This window comes from Chenopodium quinoa, unplaced genomic scaffold (genome assembly GCF_001683475.1).
Source record: "Chenopodium quinoa cultivar QQ74 unplaced genomic scaffold, ASM168347v1, whole genome shotgun sequence".
NCBI classification, from domain to species: Eukaryota; Viridiplantae; Streptophyta; class Magnoliopsida; order Caryophyllales; family Amaranthaceae; genus Chenopodium; species Chenopodium quinoa.
Genome location: NW_018743066.1, coordinates 1321493 through 1340213, shown reverse-complemented (window position 1 = coordinate 1340213; position 18721 = coordinate 1321493). Strand labels below are relative to the sequence as shown.

Genomic DNA, 18721 nt, shown 5'->3' with positions numbered 1-18721 from the left:
TTTTTTTTTTTTTTTTTGGGAAGCAATATTAGATTTGATGACATTTATCAGTTGTGAACACATCTTAGAATATGAAAGATTCTCTAACAATTATGCAAAACCAAACAAATAAAATCTCGAGTGACTGACTTACCAACTTCAGCCAATTCACCACTCTCCTTTCCTTTTTTCTTTAATCTTCTGCCTTTTCCTTTCCCCCCTTTATAAACCCCCCAAAAAATTCACATTTCAGTAATCATTCATTTCACTCATTAACTTTTCTCAAAAGAAAAAAAAAAAAGAGAGAAATCGAAATGGCTTTTACAGCAACCTCAGTATCCCAAAAAACGGCACTTTTAGACCAACACAAAGAGAAGCATTTCACCGCAGGAGAAGTTGTGCGTGACATTATCATTGGTGTGTCTGATGGCCTTACTGTCCCTTTCGCCCTCGCCGCCGGCTTGTCCGGGGCTAATGCCTCCTCCTCTATTGTCCTCACTGCCGGCATCGCTGAAGTCGCTGCCGGCGCCATTTCCATGGGCCTTGGCGGGTACTTTATTTTTTTTATTAGTTTTAAAGTTTACACGTTTTGACTTTAACACTATTCATACAAGTTATTTAGGTTTAATACTTGTATTAATGTATATTAGGTATCTATTTTAGATTTCAATCTATTTTACGACTTTATTATTGAAGATATTGATATCTCTAGTAAATAATAAAAAAAATTGATATTTGAAATCATACCAACTTAAACTCTATTCCCTTCACCTTATTTATTCGAAAAATAAATCGAATAACTTAGACACCCTGTCATTTTACGTAGTATTTTCGTTATTTATTAATTGTAACTTTAGCGTAATAACTTTAGCGTATTATTTACGTAGTATTTTTGTTATTTATTAATTATAACTTTAGGGTATTATTTGCGAGATATAAAATATTTTAAAGTTGTGACAACGAGTAATATGTACAACTTTTTAAGGTATCTGGTCAAAATGGATATGATCATATGACCCAAGTTTGTAGGAGAATATCCATGAAATATTTGACCAAAGTACATTACAGCATAAGATTAGCAAATATGTTGATTTGTTAATTATTGATTAATTCTCTAATGAATTAATTTAATTAAATTAATTTTGAAGGTATTTGGCGGCGAAGAGTGAGGCAGATCATTATGCAATGGAATTGAAGAGAGAACAAGACGAGATAATATCAGTGCCTGATACAGGTGTTTACCTTATTTGCTTTGGTCATTATCTTTTTGTTTGTTAGTTTTTGTTTACGAGAATTTTGTGGTTATCTTTATTCCACATTATCACAATCACAATAATTAAAGTATTCAAAGATAATATTCAAAACGTGATGACATATTTGTTGATAGTGGGAGTCACATCTTGCATTGAATAATTAAATGTTGAACTAGGATATCGCTAAATTAAAGATCTTGACCTACCTATATTTCAGTTACGTGATATAGATTATTGACTGTGGAGTGTACGAGAGATTCTTATATATACTCGGGTGCAAAGATTGGTGTATTTTAAATTCACATATAATGTTTGAAAACATGGAGTATTAAGTGCATGTTAAAAACGAGTATTAGTAAAATGTGTAATGCGTGTTGAAACTCGAAAATGAGTATTAGTAAAATGTGCACTATGACTATTGCCTAAATGGCTCTATATTCATATGGATAGGCAAGATATTATGTTGATGTATTGTGTTACGAAAAAAGTACAAGTACTGCATTTAAAAATAAATATTTATTAATGAAATGTTGACTAAAGGACTAAGGTTACATTTTCTTCAACTTAATTTCAGTTTAGTTCAGTTCAGCTGCAATAGCTCAGTGTATCAGAACAGGCCCTAGATGGGTCTAAAAAATCTAAATCTAGTTGTCTATTTAATTTAATTCATCTATTGCATTTTTTTTTTGGGTTGGAGATAATATAAGCATGCATACATTTAAAATTGAAACATGATGAAAATAATAAAATGGTTGATAAATGCAGAGGCTGCTGAGGTAGCAGAGATATTGGCGCAGTATGGAATAGAGCCACATGAGTATGCTCCTGTTGTAAATGCTCTTAGAAGAAAGCCTCAAGCTTGGCTTGACTTTATGATGAAGTTAGTCCTCTTTTTCTCTACCCTCAAAGTTAGTAGATAATTGCACGTATTTATACGGCCCGTAATCTTCGTTTTATATCTAATAAGTACTTGTATTGGATGCTAGACACGTTATAGATATAAGCATTGAGTCATTGACGCTTTTCATAAAATGGTTGGTCCAGTTGTATCTAAAATTACTAGCACAATTTCCTCTCCATATATGGAATACAAGAGCAGGATAGCAACAAAAACAATAGCAACATTAGGTAATTCACAAAAGGCACATTTAGTGATTTAGGTAGTGTAACCATAACTCTAGCTTGCTTATAAATCATACTCCCTAATTTATTAATTTAAATCGTTTGAATTATTGTTAGTTAAGTTGATTCAGATGACATCTTTAAGTGCATTACAAGTCACAAAGTTTTGTAGTTTTTCTCTTTAAAGAGATTCACTAATATTCATAGTTAGGAATTGGACAAAATTGTGATTATGACTAGACGACTAGGTTGTCAACGCAGCATCATTGTCTTTTAATTTGTTTTTTGTATTTAGTTGGATTAATATTGAACCCCTAGTAATATTTGGCATCTTGTATGTAATTTTCATTTTTATCCCATACGAAGGATTTCGGAATTATGTGGAATAGTAGTAGTCTGACTTAGGGTCTGTTCTAATTTAATGAGCTGAATTGAACTGAACTGAATAAGAAAAAATAATTAGCTCAAATCAATGAGAAATTGCTCACTAAATATATGCTTCATACAAATTGTACATCTATTGACACTATTGTGTATTCCCTTTGTCTTATAAATTATCGACCAAGATTATACATGTTTTACCACTTTGATATCAAGGCCAATTGGGCGATTTGGCCTAGTGCTAAGCATAATTTCTACGAAGTATTATCTTGTACACGTACACCTATCCTTAGAAGGGGGAAAGGGATGAGGTTCTGCCGGTGGTAAAGGGGAAGAGGATGCAAGACAAGTGGATTCTTGTGGAGGGTGGTGGTTGTCGTGTAGAGGGGGCATATTGAAACTACCAATGCAATATACTACCTCCGTTTCATATTATTTGCAACGATTTGACATGAAGTAGAGAGAAAAAATGTCTAATCGTTGTAAATAATATGAAACGGGGATAGTAACATCTTTAGAATATTAGTTATTATTATCATTGATGACTAGAGTAGTTATTGACAAAAACTTTGTTGAATAATAAAAGTTCGGATGCATTCAATAGTTTTTTTTTGTTTTTATTGAAATTGTACACCAACTAATTACGACTTCTCCCGCTTTAAAGTGAACAGTCACTGACGGAGGTCAACTCGCAAGAGGATTATTTGTACACTCAATCCATGAGATTTGAAATGTGTGACACCATATAAAAATTGCTAGAAAGAATTATAAACTTTGATTTATGGAGAATGAGAATAAGCATAATGAATGGATTCTCTTTTACCTTGAAAATGATCAAAATACAAATGTCTTTAGCCTGGCTTATTGTATTGTTCTCTCATGTATATGCATGCTAAAATAAATATTTGGAAAATGGAATCTTACAGAGGTATAAGCCAGAACCTGAGCATCAAATAAGCTTAGGTCCAATCTTTGAGGTCCCCAAATTAGCCAAACTCCTGAATTCTGACTTTGCAGCTTTTTACATACCCTATATTATACGATATATCACTTACTTAACCTTGAGACAATGCCTATTTTCTCTCCTAGATTTACCAGCATTTTCTCTGTTTCTTGGCAGTGCCCTTGAGCTTACATATAATGTTGGTCACGGTCGACTTTCTATTGCTACTTGCCAAATCAACACTCGGGTTTGGGTACTGGGTACGTATTCAAGTGTCGGATTTGGCTATATTGTGAAAAATCGTGACTTTGATCCAAAATGAAGTGTCCATACTCTATATTGGTTGGAGGTTCATAGGTTGATTATGTGGATTGGCTAATTTTATTGATCTCAAATTTTGGTCATAGTAAACTCATAATTGGAGTAATTTTACATATGATTACACGACATTGATTATTAAAGACACAAACCGAAGTTATATCATCACGATTCTTTGAAGTATGTTGTAATTTACATTAAACGTACTGCCAACATTGAATTTGATGATTTTACGCGGATTATACTAATTGTGATGAACAATGTTGCAGATTTGAGCTAGGTTTGGAGAAGCCAGACCCAAGAAGAGCCCTACAAAGTGCATTTACAATAGGCATAGCCTACATAATTGGTGGTTTAGTCCCCCTATTTCCTTACATGTTCATCCCTGTGGCAATGAAAGCTATGGTTGCATCCATTATTGTAACCTTAATCGCGCTGTTCATCTTTGGTTACGCGAAAGGCCACTTCACTGGCAGTAAACCGATCAAGAGTGCTCTTCAAACTGCGCTGATTGGTGCTCTGGCTTCTGCTGCTGCATATGGCATGGCTAAGGTTGTTCAAGGATAGCACATATGCAAAGTTGCAAACCTTTTATTTTAATAGGATTTTGGATTTTGTTCTAGTGTTTTGATGTTTGGTAGAGAGTATTTTGAGTTTTAGTTTCCTTTTAATTGTACTTTTGCTTTAGATTAGTCTTTTAGCAAAATTCTTTGTGTTTGATTTCAAATGACTGCATTGGTATCCCTATAAATCTTGTCTCTCCTCCCCTCCCACGGCCTTGCCGACCATCCACAATTGATAGTCTAAATTGGTTGGCGGCCAAACAAAAGACACCCTAGCTAGAGGTGTGACAATCGTCTAGTGGTACTAATGGCTGTGCAGTGGTCGATTGATGGTGGTAGTGGTCGGATAGTCGTGCTAGTGATGATGTTAGTGGTGATGCAGTAGCCAGTAGGTAATGTTAATGGTGATAGAGGAGAGAGAAAGCGAGTTTTTGCTTAAGAATTTACCATATAACCCTTGATATTAACAAGTTTTGAAATTGAATACCTACTTGTATTTTCTTCTATTATGAGTAATCTCCAAGGATAATTCACTATTTGTATTTTGGGGTGTAGTTTGGTTCGATATTCTTGTGATAATTATAATAGAGTAATTTTGAAGATAAATTTATACGAGTATAAAAATAATAATAAATAAATAAATAAAAAAAAAAGATACGAAGTACTAGTATATTGTATGGTCATAATAAGACTTCAGTCATTGAAAATCCTCCAAAACCAGAAAAATAAAGAGCAATAATTAAATCATTTATCTACTTCACAAATCATTACTCATTGATAATTTGTCATCACAAATGAGTTGATCATATATTCTACAAAAAATTTAGTTTGCAATTTTTAAATTTAATGACAACAAGGCTTTAGATTTTATTTATTTATTTATTTATTTTTCTAGAATGGGACAAAGATATTTTTTAGTTGAACTCAATATCAATATCAAGCCAATTTATGGATGATATTTAGCTTTGCATTTGTGGCAGCAAAACTCAGTTTTTTTTTTTTTTCAAGTTTCATCAATGGAATCCTCTGCTATCTTTAGGCTTTGTTCTCCTCCCTCTTTTCTAACACCAAAACCAAACATCACTAAATCTCACACATCAATTCCATGGAAGTTCAGAACTTCTTTGCCTACTCATCTGCACTGTGGCAAGATGTTTGTCCCTGGTAAACTTTTCTCCTTTACTCCCTTCTCCCTCTCTTTTGAGGTACGAGTTTTCGACCCTGTAGGCTACAGGGTCGAAATTCATGGGAGACTTTTCGGAGGCACGAATAAGAAAAGAACATGAACTGTTTTGTTCTTGCACTCATCTGTCACTCACTTTTCATTTCCTGCAGGATTTGGAGAAGCATCTCCGGAAGCGCAGGCAGCAGATAATCTCCACCAGTTCTTCACTTACATTGCAGTCAAGATAGTTTCTGCCCAACTTGAGGTAACTCAACAATTTCTGCTTCTTACATTTCTTTTCAGACTTTCCTACTATGACTTATGATCATTACGATGAAATTTTTTATATACACCCGCGTGCAAGATGCACCAAGGTTATTTTTCTGCCCATTTGGTGATTAAATGAGCGATGATCATCCTCATTTAATCATCAAAATGAGCAAAAAATACCTTGGGTGCACTGTGCACCCAGGTGTATATAACAACCTTTGCATTATGAGAATGTGTGTATATTGGCGTTGTGCTGTGTGTGTGGCCGTGGTGAGTAGACCTGACAACAGCACCCCATATCCGATTATCCGATCAGAATTACCCAACACAAAATATCAACTGTGCCAGAGAAGAGACATTACACTGATTACAGTTCAGAATAATGTGAACTTAAATTTCAATTCTGATAACTTTGTATTGTCAGAGCAGAGCTATAACCCTGAAGCCTACAAGGATTTGATGGAATTCTTGGATAGACACTCTCTGAAAGATGGAGACAAATTTTGTGCAGATTTAATGAGAGAATCCCCAATGCATAAAAGCTTAGGTATGTTTCTTTAACCTCAACAATAATTCTCAACATGATTCAAGCAACTAACAAGTGACTTGCTTTGAAACGAACACAAAACATCACTGTTTCAGCACTACGAATTCTCGAGGTCAGTCCTTAACATGCTTCTTTAAGGTTATCTACTTAAGTAGTTAAGTTGTGAAAATCCAGTTCTGATTTGTACTTTATCCAGGTTCGCTCTGCTTACTGCAAGAACGACTTTGAGTGGGACAACTTGAATCGGCTGGCTGTCAAGGTACCAAAATAAACTCCATCTTAACTCAGGAATCCCAAGCAAAACTTTTTAGTAAATGTAACAGATTTTTCCCAATAAACTAGTTAATGTGACTACTAATTCTGGATGAAAGGAGTTGACCACACTACATACTTTAGCAGTACCACGGAAAATCACTAGTTCTCCAATAGTGACATCCCAGAAAGGCTTTCTGGTGTTTATCTTAAACTATCTTACAGCTGTTGTTTTCTATCATCTCATTAAATCACTGACCTGTATATGCAGATGGTTAAAGACTCGAACACAAAAATTATGAGGGATTATGTCAAGGAAACAAGTCAGGTCGAAAGTTAGAAGTGGGACAACATATCGAGTATAATCATAATGGCCAGCACACTAAGAAGAGCAGCATTTAACAAGTGAACCAAAATATAGGATTTCAAGGCATTTACATGATGGATTCTATTTGATATGTATAATTTATACATTTTTACCAGAAAACTTGAAGCATTTAGTTGTTACAGGAAAACTTCAACTTGTTATGCCGTGCTTGCTGGTAGAAGAAAATCTGCACATGTATAAAGATCCAAGTGATACTAGTGTAAATTAGTATTCTACCTTTATTCCACAAGTCTCCAAAGGTCTGAAGCAGCATTAACATGGCCCGAGCTGAAATATGATTGGGCATTTTCTTCAATATTGTCCAACCTGCAGTACCATTGAAAATTTTCAAGCCTATACAGAGGTGAGAATGACAAATTGACAAAATATATGTGTGCGGGAGATTAAAGATCCATTTTGGTTGGGGTTTGCACTAAAATTATTCTAATTGCAAAATGTTTCAACTGAACAAAAGAAATTTTCTTCATTTTGCAATTAGAAGTTGGTTATGGGAAATATCCCTATGTTCTGCTTGTATGTTTTACAGTACAAACTATGAACCTTTTCGGCGAGGGAAGGTACAAAACTACAAAGTAAGGTGAAGTGAAAGGGTAAAAAGAAAATCCTACAAGAATAGACAGATCGATTAGGCTCAGAAAAATATGAAAAAATTATCCCCCCTACCCTCCCACACCAATATTAAACAACAGGAGCAGAGGGCGATATATCCTTGTAATCAAACTGAGCCAACACGCTGTCATGCACCTTAATCTGAGATTAAACTTCAGATGAAGGATGCATGCCATCATACCAATACCTCCTAGGTTATCGAAAATAAGAAACCCAAGATAATCCTTACTACTTTCGGATGGGCACAGATAAAACAAGCATGTTTGGACAGGTATATGTACCTGTACATATAATTAACCATGATACCACTGCTTTGCGAGAGTCCTTTCTCTGATCTGTCAGCCATCCAGTTTAACCTCTCGACCACTGTTTCATATTAGCATGATACAGTGTCAATGCTTAGATATTATTTCAACATAAAATTAAGCACCCTGAGTTTCAAAGTTCAAACTCTAAAACCTGGAAAGAAAATGACCAAAAAAAAAAAAAAACTCATATTGTTTATTCATATTGTAAATTCCTTCTTTGACCAGTCTTAAAATTAATCAACTTCAGGAAAACAAAACTCAAAGTTCTTGAACCTACCGCCCCGTTCTGCAAGTGAAAGTTTGCAACAGCATCTAGAGCTTTTCCTCTCTTTTTTTCTTGAAGAAGGTACCTGAACAGAAATTCAATAATATTGAAGAATCAAAACAACTTGAATTGATTGCCTAGAAGGCATCATAGCAAATTTCTATATCATTCACGAGACCATATTCGATCATGTTCTATTACTAAACATTATTTCTCATTATGTCAAATACTCTGAAGATTTCAGAATCCCATAAGTGCATCTAGTACCTGGCACAAAGTCGCATCAAAATAGGTTTCAGCACTAACAAAACCCTATCAGATTTGCTCCATTCATGGTTTGGAGATTTCAGCAAATTCAGTATGATTTCAATGCCCGTTTTTCCGGATGTAGATTCCCTGCAACTTATAAAGTCAGAATAACAGCCTAAGAATCTAACAGGTCTACTAAGTATACTCTTTAAACAAACAAAAAATGGTTATGAGAAAATCAAACTTTGAAAACATCATAACACAGAAAACCAATGGCAACGATCTCATCAATTAAAGGCATTTGCAAGGCATATTTTCAGGATTGATCAGCACTCGGCAGAGCTTTAAAAACAACATAAATAAACCAGTAAGAGAGGATTAGAGGAGGAGAAGAGAACTCATATCCTTTTGAATTTTTAACTCCTGATTCAGTACAAAGACAAATATATTTAACCTTCTCTCCCACCCGCCGAATAAGGGAAAGAAAGCACTCAACTTTTCTTACATGTCCTGAACACCAGATAAATTCAAATATAGAATTTGAAATGTGATGACCATTAGTTGAAACAAGAATAAAATCAATAAAGATTTCTCTAAAAAAATATGACATGCACCCACAAGGCCGCAACATCAAACACGTTATCGAAGAAGTTGCACCTTTTAATAATAACAATTCCTCATCTTTCAACATAAATTTTGATGATACCCTCTCGCATGAAAGCCTCATATGAAGCAGGAATCATTATGGATAATTGCATATTAAAAAGCTAAGGAAGAAATCCTTAGCTTGCTGCTATTCAGTTTGCACATTGCACAATACAGAGTAGTAAATAAAGGCTCACCCCAGTTTATCTAGGACTTCTCTCTCTTCCTCTGCTGTTAGCACATCTTCTCTGAATGTAGAACCTGTACTTTCCTTGGAAGAACCTGACATGTCTATAGTCTCTGCTTCTGCAAGCTTAGATTGTGATGCCAACTTTGATATCAGCCAGCTCATGAACCCAGGGATCGGACTAAGTGTTGCAAATGTCTTCACAAGAACGGGAAATAAAATACTATGCGTCAAAATCAGGACAGCTTGATTTAATTCTATATAATGCCATTGCAAGGTTTACTAAGTTTAGCATCACTAGGCACTTAACACAGAAGATCTAAGAAATTGTAAAAGGCTACCTAATTTATGAAAGTTAAGTAGTAATATTCCATTGTATGATGATACAATGGGTGCCAGAAGTACTCACACATATATGTGGCATATCTTGTTTAACCAGTTCAATCACACGTTTAATAAGGAACTTTCCAAGGTTAATTCCTGCCAAGCCTGGCTGCCAAATTTGAGAAGCATATTAAGGCATAAAGAATAAGACCCAATAGTTATAGATTATTAAAATAAAATAAAATAAAACTTAAGATTAGAAGCTTGATGGATTCTATACTTCAAGATATCATCATTAGGGGGCAGAGAAAATACAAGACTACTCGTATTTCACCTGACTAGATGAGATTGAGTAAAATAATGCGCAAGTTGCATCACATTCAAGTATTGGAGGATCATCCCAAAGAACTTCCTGAATAATTAACAAGCATTAACAAATACCCACACTATATGGAAGAAGCTGAAAAGATGTTGAGATCTGCATGAATGTACCTGTATAGTCTGAGCAACATTTTTTAATAATGCTACCTCGATGAAGATAAGAGGTTCACCTGAAATTTGATTATTCCTTCCAAGATTAGCGATTTAGAGCTAATACAATTGTTATTTATCATATATCATAAAATTAAAGATTTTAATTTGATAATCAAACTCAAAATACAGTTTTTTCATGCATCAAAAATCATCTTCAAAAACAGAAAGTATTACTCCATACATTAAGATGCAGAAAACACACCGTCACAGGACTCACAGCCATGTACTGAAATTTATTGCATTTCACATTGACAACTAAAATTGTAAAACACACTGTCACAAGACTCAAAGCCATGTACTGAAATCCATTTCCTTTCACGTTGACAACTAAACTTATTACATAGAAGAAGTGTGGTAGGTTATTTAGCCACAAACTTGCAGCTTCAATATTGATGCTTGAAAGTGAACATACAGCCCCGCCCCCCAAATCACCACACACACAGAGATAGATAATAACAAAAACAAAAAATAAAAGGACACAGAATGATGGAAACAGGCAAACATTACATTATATAAACACAGGTGAATAAGTAGGAAGCAAATAGTAGGGACAAATAAAAAAAAACAAAAAACTAGCCAATGCAGAAGAAACAGAAATAAAAGAAAAATAGCATAAAGATCAAGCAGTAGAGCAACAGCATACGCCCTCACTATACACAGAGTATGCTATTAGGAAGGCAGCAGAACTACACCAGACCACTGAAGACCAGTCATCCAGTCAACGAGAAACTCATGAATTCAACAAGGTTATAATAAAGCAGTTTGTCTGCGGCCATACATATAGGGATTATTGGAAGGAAAGGAAGAAGGTAAACATTAAGGAGAGGGGCTAACCAGGAATTGCAGGATGCAAATACCCAAAACAACGACGACCTACTCCTAGTCTCCTCTTAAGATCAAGTAGGCTGCTGATAGGATGAACAGCCTTTACACCAGAACGACCAGATCTTTATTAGACAATTGGCCAAGCATTTTAAATTGCCATCTAAAAGCATCAAGGAAGGGAATAAAACCTCATAAGCAACAATTTTCTCCAACAATGAAGCGGGATCATCCCAAGTTATGTGGTGAAGCTCCAATGCAGCTGGACTTAGCCATGTGATAAGCTTCTCCTTTAAGTAGGAATCTAGTGCTCGCAAAGATGGAATGTTGTGTTCCCTATAAAGATGATAAGGCCAATATACTGTTATAGAAGACTGAATTCTACTGTTTTAATTAAGCATAATTCGTATTTAATTAAGGCTAAAAGCTTGAACGTTTGATTGATTAAAGGTTGGATTACACAAGGATAGTCATAACTTGAGGTTATGAATCTCTCAGTAGCTTTAGGCTACAAATCTCTCTAGTAGCTTGAGGCTACAAGTCTCACAAGAGGTTCACTCAATTTCTGCCTACCTTCTATGTTACACATACTAACTTACTTATACTAATGGTCAAGGTTGACCTTAAAGCTTACATGTGACTACTAAACGAAAATGGAAAAACCATAATAAAACATACTAAAAGCTGATTGCTTTCTTTCCTTCTCTTCTTCTTAATTAAATTTGTCTTTTACTTAATTACCCCCTAAGTTGGTCTATTACATATACACAGGTTAATGTTCTTCATGTCTTCATTACCAATAGACTACAAGCAAAAGAAAATGTATGATCACAGCAAAACTAGTGCAAATTTGTACCACACTCTAATAATCTATCAGAAAGGATTGTATGTTCCGAAGTAAATTTTACCCAGCATGAATGTCAAGAACTATACAACATTTCCCTAATCTTGATTTTATCATTGTCAAAGCATATGCCCAATCCACAATGATTAAACAACTGAGATATGTTGGTTGTAATGGCCAACAATCATCACCATCCAAGGTGATGAGAGGAGAAGAAAATACCTATTATCAAACTAGGGAAACTTCTTCAAGAAAGATAGCTCTTCACAACATTAAACATGTACTTTCCATGCATCAAGACATTTTATTTCCTCAAGTTTACATAAGCTTTACATAACGATGCCAATCTAATAAACATAGTGACTTTGAAAGTTGCATATAATTATTCGGAAAAGCAATTGTGATATATGATAAGCACGTGTTCTTACTTGATTGTAGAAAGAATATTAGCACGAAGTACTGATAAGAATTTTAATCCTCCAGGATGGGTATTCAACCTTTCAAACAGAACTTCATAAGTTGGCTGTAGTGCATGCCTCAAATGCTTCTCAGTGCGGTAAAAAGTAGAAAGTGAGCCATCATCCTCAACACCAATTTCACCTTTATCGCCTATCAGAGAGCTTACAGTATTAAAAACTCCTCTTCACTTGACAATACAAATGCACCAAAAATTAGTGTGTATGAAGTCAATAGACCAACCAGCAGGAAGCTGAAGGCCAAGATATTGCTTCATAAGATCACGAACATAGGTCCTATTGAGATCGTACTCTTTGGCAAGTACCATAAGTAACTCTCGTCGGTCTTCAATAGAAAGACCATAATAACCCTGATTTATATAAAAAGTGATTATAATGATAAGCCTCGTAGGTGTTATAAGAACCCATATAATGATACAATACAACATATAAGAAAGTGAACATAGAATCACCTCAGAGAAATCACTTAGAACATTATCCTGAAGTTCAGTCTTGTTCATTGATATAGCTGTGTGCATTCTTTCACGCACAAGCTCAATTCCTCTGCGTTTAACAAGTTATCATCCCTCAATGTCACGCAACAAATAAACAGCAATATCGATATCATTAACTGAAATCGGGAATACTTTATAAACAACCAGGGCATAACTATGAATTCCTTATATTACATAAAATTAGGATAAGATAAATTTAAGAAAAATAAGTTCATAAGTTGGTAATTATGCCCACTGATATTCATAGTGAAATATTATTACATTGATATTCTAAACTCTAAAGTGACTGTTACCATATTCTAAAAAGAGCATATATTATGGAAGTACTAGTATAAACTAGCTATAATATTATATATACTGTACATTAAGACAATGAACCAAAAACCATATATAATAATACTGTGAGCTCATAAAATCACTCAAATCCAAAACTAACAAAACAAAACCCTAAAACATCTAAAAGAATCCAGAATTCTTAAGAAATAAAGAAAGGACCTTTCATTAAGAAATAAAGAAAGGACCTTTCATGAAATTCTGGAGAAATGAGCTAGTGATCAAATTTTGGGTCTCCACCATTTGCTGAAATTGGTTTTCTGGGTTCATTACCCTCTAAATTTGCTGACATTTTGTTCTATAAAAACACAAAATTAACAATAAATAACAGCAAGAAAAACAGACAAAAATCAATTGATAACCCAATATTATTGGAGATATAGATACATCAATAAATTTAATTAAGAAGCTTAATCAATAAAATCAAAACCATTCTTACAAAAAGAAAAACAAACAAAACCAAACCACCCAATTAAATATTACGAAAGAATTGAAATAGAAAACATACAGTATCAGGAGAAAGAGGAAAATTTGTGGGTTTCATTCGTGTTCTCATCAAAATTGCAAGGCCTTTTTTGTTCATAATTCAGCTGGGATTTTCTCCAGAAAAGTATTCTGTTGTTTACATATCACTTTCCTTAACTGCCGGTTGTTTATTCGTTGGTTTTTCTTGCCTTTTTTTTTCTTTTTTTGATTGATTGGGTTTGATGAGGTTTATCTTCCTTAGACAGGCCCAATGGCTGTTGCAGGCCTTGCAGCATATCAAATTCAACCCGGTTGCGCAGAGCGCTTATCCGTAATTTTACACCCTCTTACATTTTTTCCTCACTATTTGCTCGATGATGGTGTAGGAGTGTAGGATCAATCAACCAAGTGACTAATCAATGTAGAGGTGATAAATAATCGGGTTAAGTCGGGCCCATGCATAAGATCTTGTGACCTGTAAAATAATATCGAGCTTGTCAAGCCAAAACGGAATTATGTGCTTTTTCGGATCGGGATTGGCTTTGGACTAAAAATGCATTTTTATCCTGGCCCAAACCCTTACTTTTTTCAGGTGCGGGACCATTGATGATCACCTCTAAATCAGTGCTTAGACAAGCCTAATGGTCTTTGGTCGTGCAGCAAATCAACCCCCAACCCGCTTGTGCTTAGCCACTCTCGTTGTAGATTTACACCTTCTTACATTCTCCTCTCTATGTGCTCATGGTGTAGGATTGACACCCTACCATGATAGCATAACCAAAGCATATAAATATCAATAAAAAAAATTGTGCAATCCAATCATAAACTACACTGTAAAAATATAGAGTTACTAAGTTGATGTACTTATATTCAAAATGTATTTAAGATAAAAAAAAATTAAATTATATATAGCTATTATGATAATATATATCCCAAACATATACTTGTACATTATCATCTTAAGAATTGTGTTTTAACAAATTCCTAAAGGAGTCAATACACCACTATTTAATAAACCTTATGTACAAACTTGTTAAGATTGTTAACTACACATTTCTCTTAATTATGAAATTGACAATTGATAAACATTATCAAGGAGATAAACTACAAAATTCCCAAATAAAACATCCCCAAACATTTGGTACTTAAGGTATGAACAGAAGAATTGAAATCAGCTTCCTTCTTGCGACTATAAAACAAAATTCTAAAACAATTTACAAAAAAGTTAATGAGTATTAAAACTAACTATTGCTGCCCAGGATCGAACTGGGGACCTTTAGTGTGTAAGACTAACGTGATAACCACTACACCACAGCAACCGATATTACTATGTAGCAATTAATATACTTATCATTGTTTAATTTTCTTCAAATAACATACATGAGTATTTCCTCTGTTAATTATTAATTGGAATAAAAGAATATTTTATATCTTACAAATGATACTCCTTTGTTGTAATTAATAATTAGCAGAGAAAATAGAAAATTTGCTTCAAATAAAATTAGAAAAATCATCAGCATCTGAATTTTAGCATATATATTCTCATATCGTTATCATATTACTTGTAGCAGATACAAATTATTCACTACTTCGTATTATGTAGCGCTATGCTTGGTACGTAGAAGTCTAAAACAGATCTCAAACCATCCTATATCTAATTGAGTGATTGCTTTAATTTAGGCAAGGTGTATTTTACACCAGATTATGCAGTTTTATAATCCTTACCAAGTTATATCCAGAACTTATTTTATTTTATGAAATAAGTGAAAATAAGGTAAATATGACCCTACTTTCACACGCTTTTATGTAGTTGTCATATATTACGCCTATTGAGCCTTTCTCCAGGCCAATAATACTCCTTTGTATAATTGAAAACACATCACTCAAATAAAAGCATGCATCAATAAATGTACAAGTTCCTGTTTGTATGTGCTCCCTTGTCTTCATTCTCGCTTTAAGCTAAAAATTTTAGTATTTGTATTTTAATGACTCACTCATGCATATTTCTTGAATTGTATAATGTAGCATTAGTATATAAGCTAGAAGCCAAGAACAAATAAAGGTTTAAATAAGACAAATTAGCTTTAATATTAGTTTGTGATAGATTAATTTATTAATTTATATGAACTAAAACTTTACTTATAAAGTCTTTGAAATCACCAATAATTTCCTTGGAAATTCACTTAATATCAATCTGCTACTTCATTAAACTAAAATGGACCTTGCATGCAGCTTTATTAGTACATTATTTTTTTTAACACATAATAGACGATTTATAAATTAATTATAAAGTTTTACAAACCAAACACCAAGAAACTTAACAATAAAGAGCCTCATATTAAGTACATTACTAATTACTTTATAATTGTACATGTTATTAATATTAATAATAATATTATATGTGCCTTACTTCAATATATTAGTACTAGATTAATTAATATATTGAAATAAAAATGTGTGCCTTGCTTAGGATTGAAGAGAAAAATAAATGGAAAAGTTATAAAGTTGATCGACTAGGCAGGTATAGAAATTCAATTCCTTGCCTTAACGTAGAGTTAACCCACTACAAATTATTCTTTGCTGCTTTCAATGCCAAATTGTATTGTACTATAGTACTACTATATTTGGTGCTTTGCCATAAGAAGGTGCATAGAACCATCCAATAGGATTTTATAAAACGCATATTTCATACGAGTATTTTTATTACTCTGTATCATATTATGTTATTTTCTCTGTTTCTCATTTGTTAGCTAAATATGCTCGATCTTGCAAGTCTAGCTCATTTTTACATAAAAGATTTATTTTGGTTGTAAGAGATGGAATAACATGGTTTAATTGATTATTTTTAGCTAGGTTTAATTTATATGGCTTTTTTTTTAACCCTCTTTAATGTAGGAGTTGCTGCATGTACATTTCCTCTATTGTGAACCATGTATGTATGCATGCATGCAACAATGGAAGCTAAGCAATCACTCTATGTTAATTTAAAAAATTATAATCTTTTCAGATTATTAATTTCTCCATAATGAAATGTATGTATGAACTCCATTGGTATGAAGTCTTTTGCGAAGATGTTTGAAAACAATTATGTGTGAAATAGGTCCAAAAACGAACAATATTATATTCTCATCATCTAATCAGAGACAATGTGATTAGAGTCAAGGTGAGCATGTGGCCCAACAACTTAAGTGAAAAAGATTAGGGTCCAATACAAGTGGTAGCAGAGCTAATGGTTTGGCTAGGACAAATATACAAACCAGGCCAAATGGGTAACATGGTGCTCGAACATATGCAAATGTAGAGTGGTGTGCTCGATGACATGAGCTAGTACAAATATTTGGCAATGGTGTGTGGAAGCCCTCAGTACAAGGAAAATCCTATATTGTACAAGTTAAGAGTGAAAGTGATCGGGTTAGAAAAAGAACTAGAGAATGTCCATGATATTGAACTAAACTACATGCTTAGTTGTTTTCACAAGATAATTAACATAAATTTCTTTATTTTATTTAATTAATGAATGGCATCTTATAATCATCAACTAATGCACGTTTAGTTTTACACATGATCAATAATGTTTTCTCAAGCACATTAGTCAATTAAATAAATAAATAAAAAGTCGTACATACCTTTATATTGTTGTGTATGAAAACAATCATACTTTGTCTAATTGTCTAAAAAGATTATAAAGTTACAAATTCATGAAAGACATGCAAATTCTCCAACTTTCTGAACAATTGCCAATATAGTTTGCTTTTTAGTGGAAATTGGAATCCCCTTTTCATATTCCATCACATAATTCTCATTATAATCACACAACGTTGGGTTTATGGTCAATGCGATCCAAAAAGCAAGAAAAAAAAAAAGGAATGAATTTGATGGAAGCTCTACACAAGTCATTGAACCCTTTAACCTTTTTTTCTTTTTTTTAAAAAAAAAAAATAAATAAATTATATTTTCTTCCTGTTTTTCATTACTTGTAAAAGGTTGCCTCTCAATGCAAAAAGAATGGCTACATATCACTTATACGGTTATACCTTTGGAAATTAAAGTAAGTGTTGCAATATTATACTTCTTTTTTCTTTTATTATATATTATTATTATTATTATTATTTTTTAACAGTGTGAAATATAATGGTTGCACTATATATGACATGTGCAAACTAGCTATATCTATTTAATCTATGTAGTACATAGTATGTCATTTTTAGGATAACTTTTTACAATCCCATTTGCATGTACCGGTGTACAATATTATTACTGTACATCAGGTTTTTCGCACATGCAACCCATTTACTGTTTTTTTTTTTTTAAATCGCGGAATTTCATACCTAAAAATAAAAAAAAAAACGCAGAACAACAATGGAGGAGAGAGAAATTGAGAAAACGCAGCTCTCGATCATCCATTGAGGAGAGAGAAAGTGAGAAATCGCAAAAATTGCAGAAAACGATCATCAATCGTGGAGAAAAAAGGTTAGAAAACTTACAAATTGCAGAAATCGATCATCAATGGAGAATTCGACTTTCGATACAATAAATTGCAGCAATCTTATTCACGAATTGCTACAAAAACAGAGGCAAATTGAGACTGAATTTGAAATCGATTTAAATCGATCGATTATAGAAGAAGAAGAAACTAATTGTTTTGAAGATGAATTCGTACCAATATTCAACAATCCAGACAATGCAGATGAAGCAATTGAGAATGCAGAAGACGAAATTCACAGTGCAGAATATCAAGTGATTCCTGATAAATCAATTGATTCAAATTCAGAACAAACAACCAAATCAAATGCAACTGAAGGTAATTTCTATAAATTTTTGAGATTGTATGCAAAAAGTAACCCTTTGAATACATAATTGTTACCCTTTTCATGCATAAACGTGACCGTACTTATGCCTAAATGTTACCCTCAGATTGAATGCAGAACTTTTGAGATTGCATGCAAAAAGTAACCCTTTGAATGCCTAAATGTTACCCTTTTCAT

At 33.4% G+C, this 18721-nt stretch overlaps 3 protein-coding genes and 1 non-coding gene across 5 annotated transcripts; 2 read left to right on the top strand and 2 right to left on the bottom strand.

Moving 5' to 3' along the window:
* LOC110731299 (vacuolar iron transporter 1-like) lies at window positions 1-5039 on the top strand. The gene is made up of 4 exons (XM_021911145.1): window positions 1-529; window positions 1128-1213; window positions 1998-2112; window positions 4266-5039. The coding sequence occupies exons 1-4, from the start codon at window positions 294-296 to the stop codon at window positions 4561-4563; spliced, it is 735 nt and encodes a 244-aa protein (XP_021766837.1). The 5' UTR covers window positions 1-293; the 3' UTR covers window positions 4564-5039.
* Window positions 5040-5447: 408 nt separating this feature from the next.
* LOC110731300 (chaperonin-like RBCX protein 1, chloroplastic) lies at window positions 5448-7802 on the top strand. The gene is made up of 6 exons (XM_021911147.1): window positions 5448-5723; window positions 5895-5989; window positions 6424-6541; window positions 6637-6653; window positions 6738-6800; window positions 7065-7802. The coding sequence occupies exons 1-6, from the start codon at window positions 5576-5578 to the stop codon at window positions 7131-7133; spliced, it is 510 nt and encodes a 169-aa protein (XP_021766839.1). The 5' UTR covers window positions 5448-5575; the 3' UTR covers window positions 7134-7802.
* Window positions 7803-8164: 362 nt separating this feature from the next.
* LOC110731298 (malonyl-CoA decarboxylase, mitochondrial-like) lies at window positions 8165-14188 on the bottom strand. Of its 2 annotated transcripts, XM_021911144.1 has the most exons (13): window positions 13780-14188; window positions 13460-13569; window positions 12897-12987; window positions 12668-12794; window positions 12397-12577; window positions 11316-11460; window positions 11137-11227; window positions 10261-10319; window positions 10103-10180; window positions 9854-9937; window positions 9455-9642; window positions 8631-8759; window positions 8165-8448 (listed from the first exon to the last, which is right to left on the bottom strand). In XM_021911144.1, exons 3-13 carry the CDS (start codon window positions 12960-12962, stop codon window positions 8292-8294), a joined length of 1305 nt encoding a protein of 434 aa, XP_021766836.1. In that variant the 5' UTR covers window positions 12963-12987; window positions 13460-13569; window positions 13780-14188; the 3' UTR covers window positions 8165-8291. The 2 variants fall into 2 exon arrangements, with proteins under 2 accessions (XP_021766836.1, XP_021766835.1); XM_021911143.1 differs by lacking the exon at window positions 13460-13569 and having other exon boundaries at window positions 13780-14187.
* A 794-nt stretch (window positions 14189-14982) lies between these two features.
* TRNAV-UAC lies at window positions 14983-15055 on the bottom strand. Its single transcript has one exon. It is a non-coding gene; the product is annotated as a tRNA-Val (tRNA).
* Between the last annotated feature and the right edge of the window lie 3666 nt (window positions 15056-18721).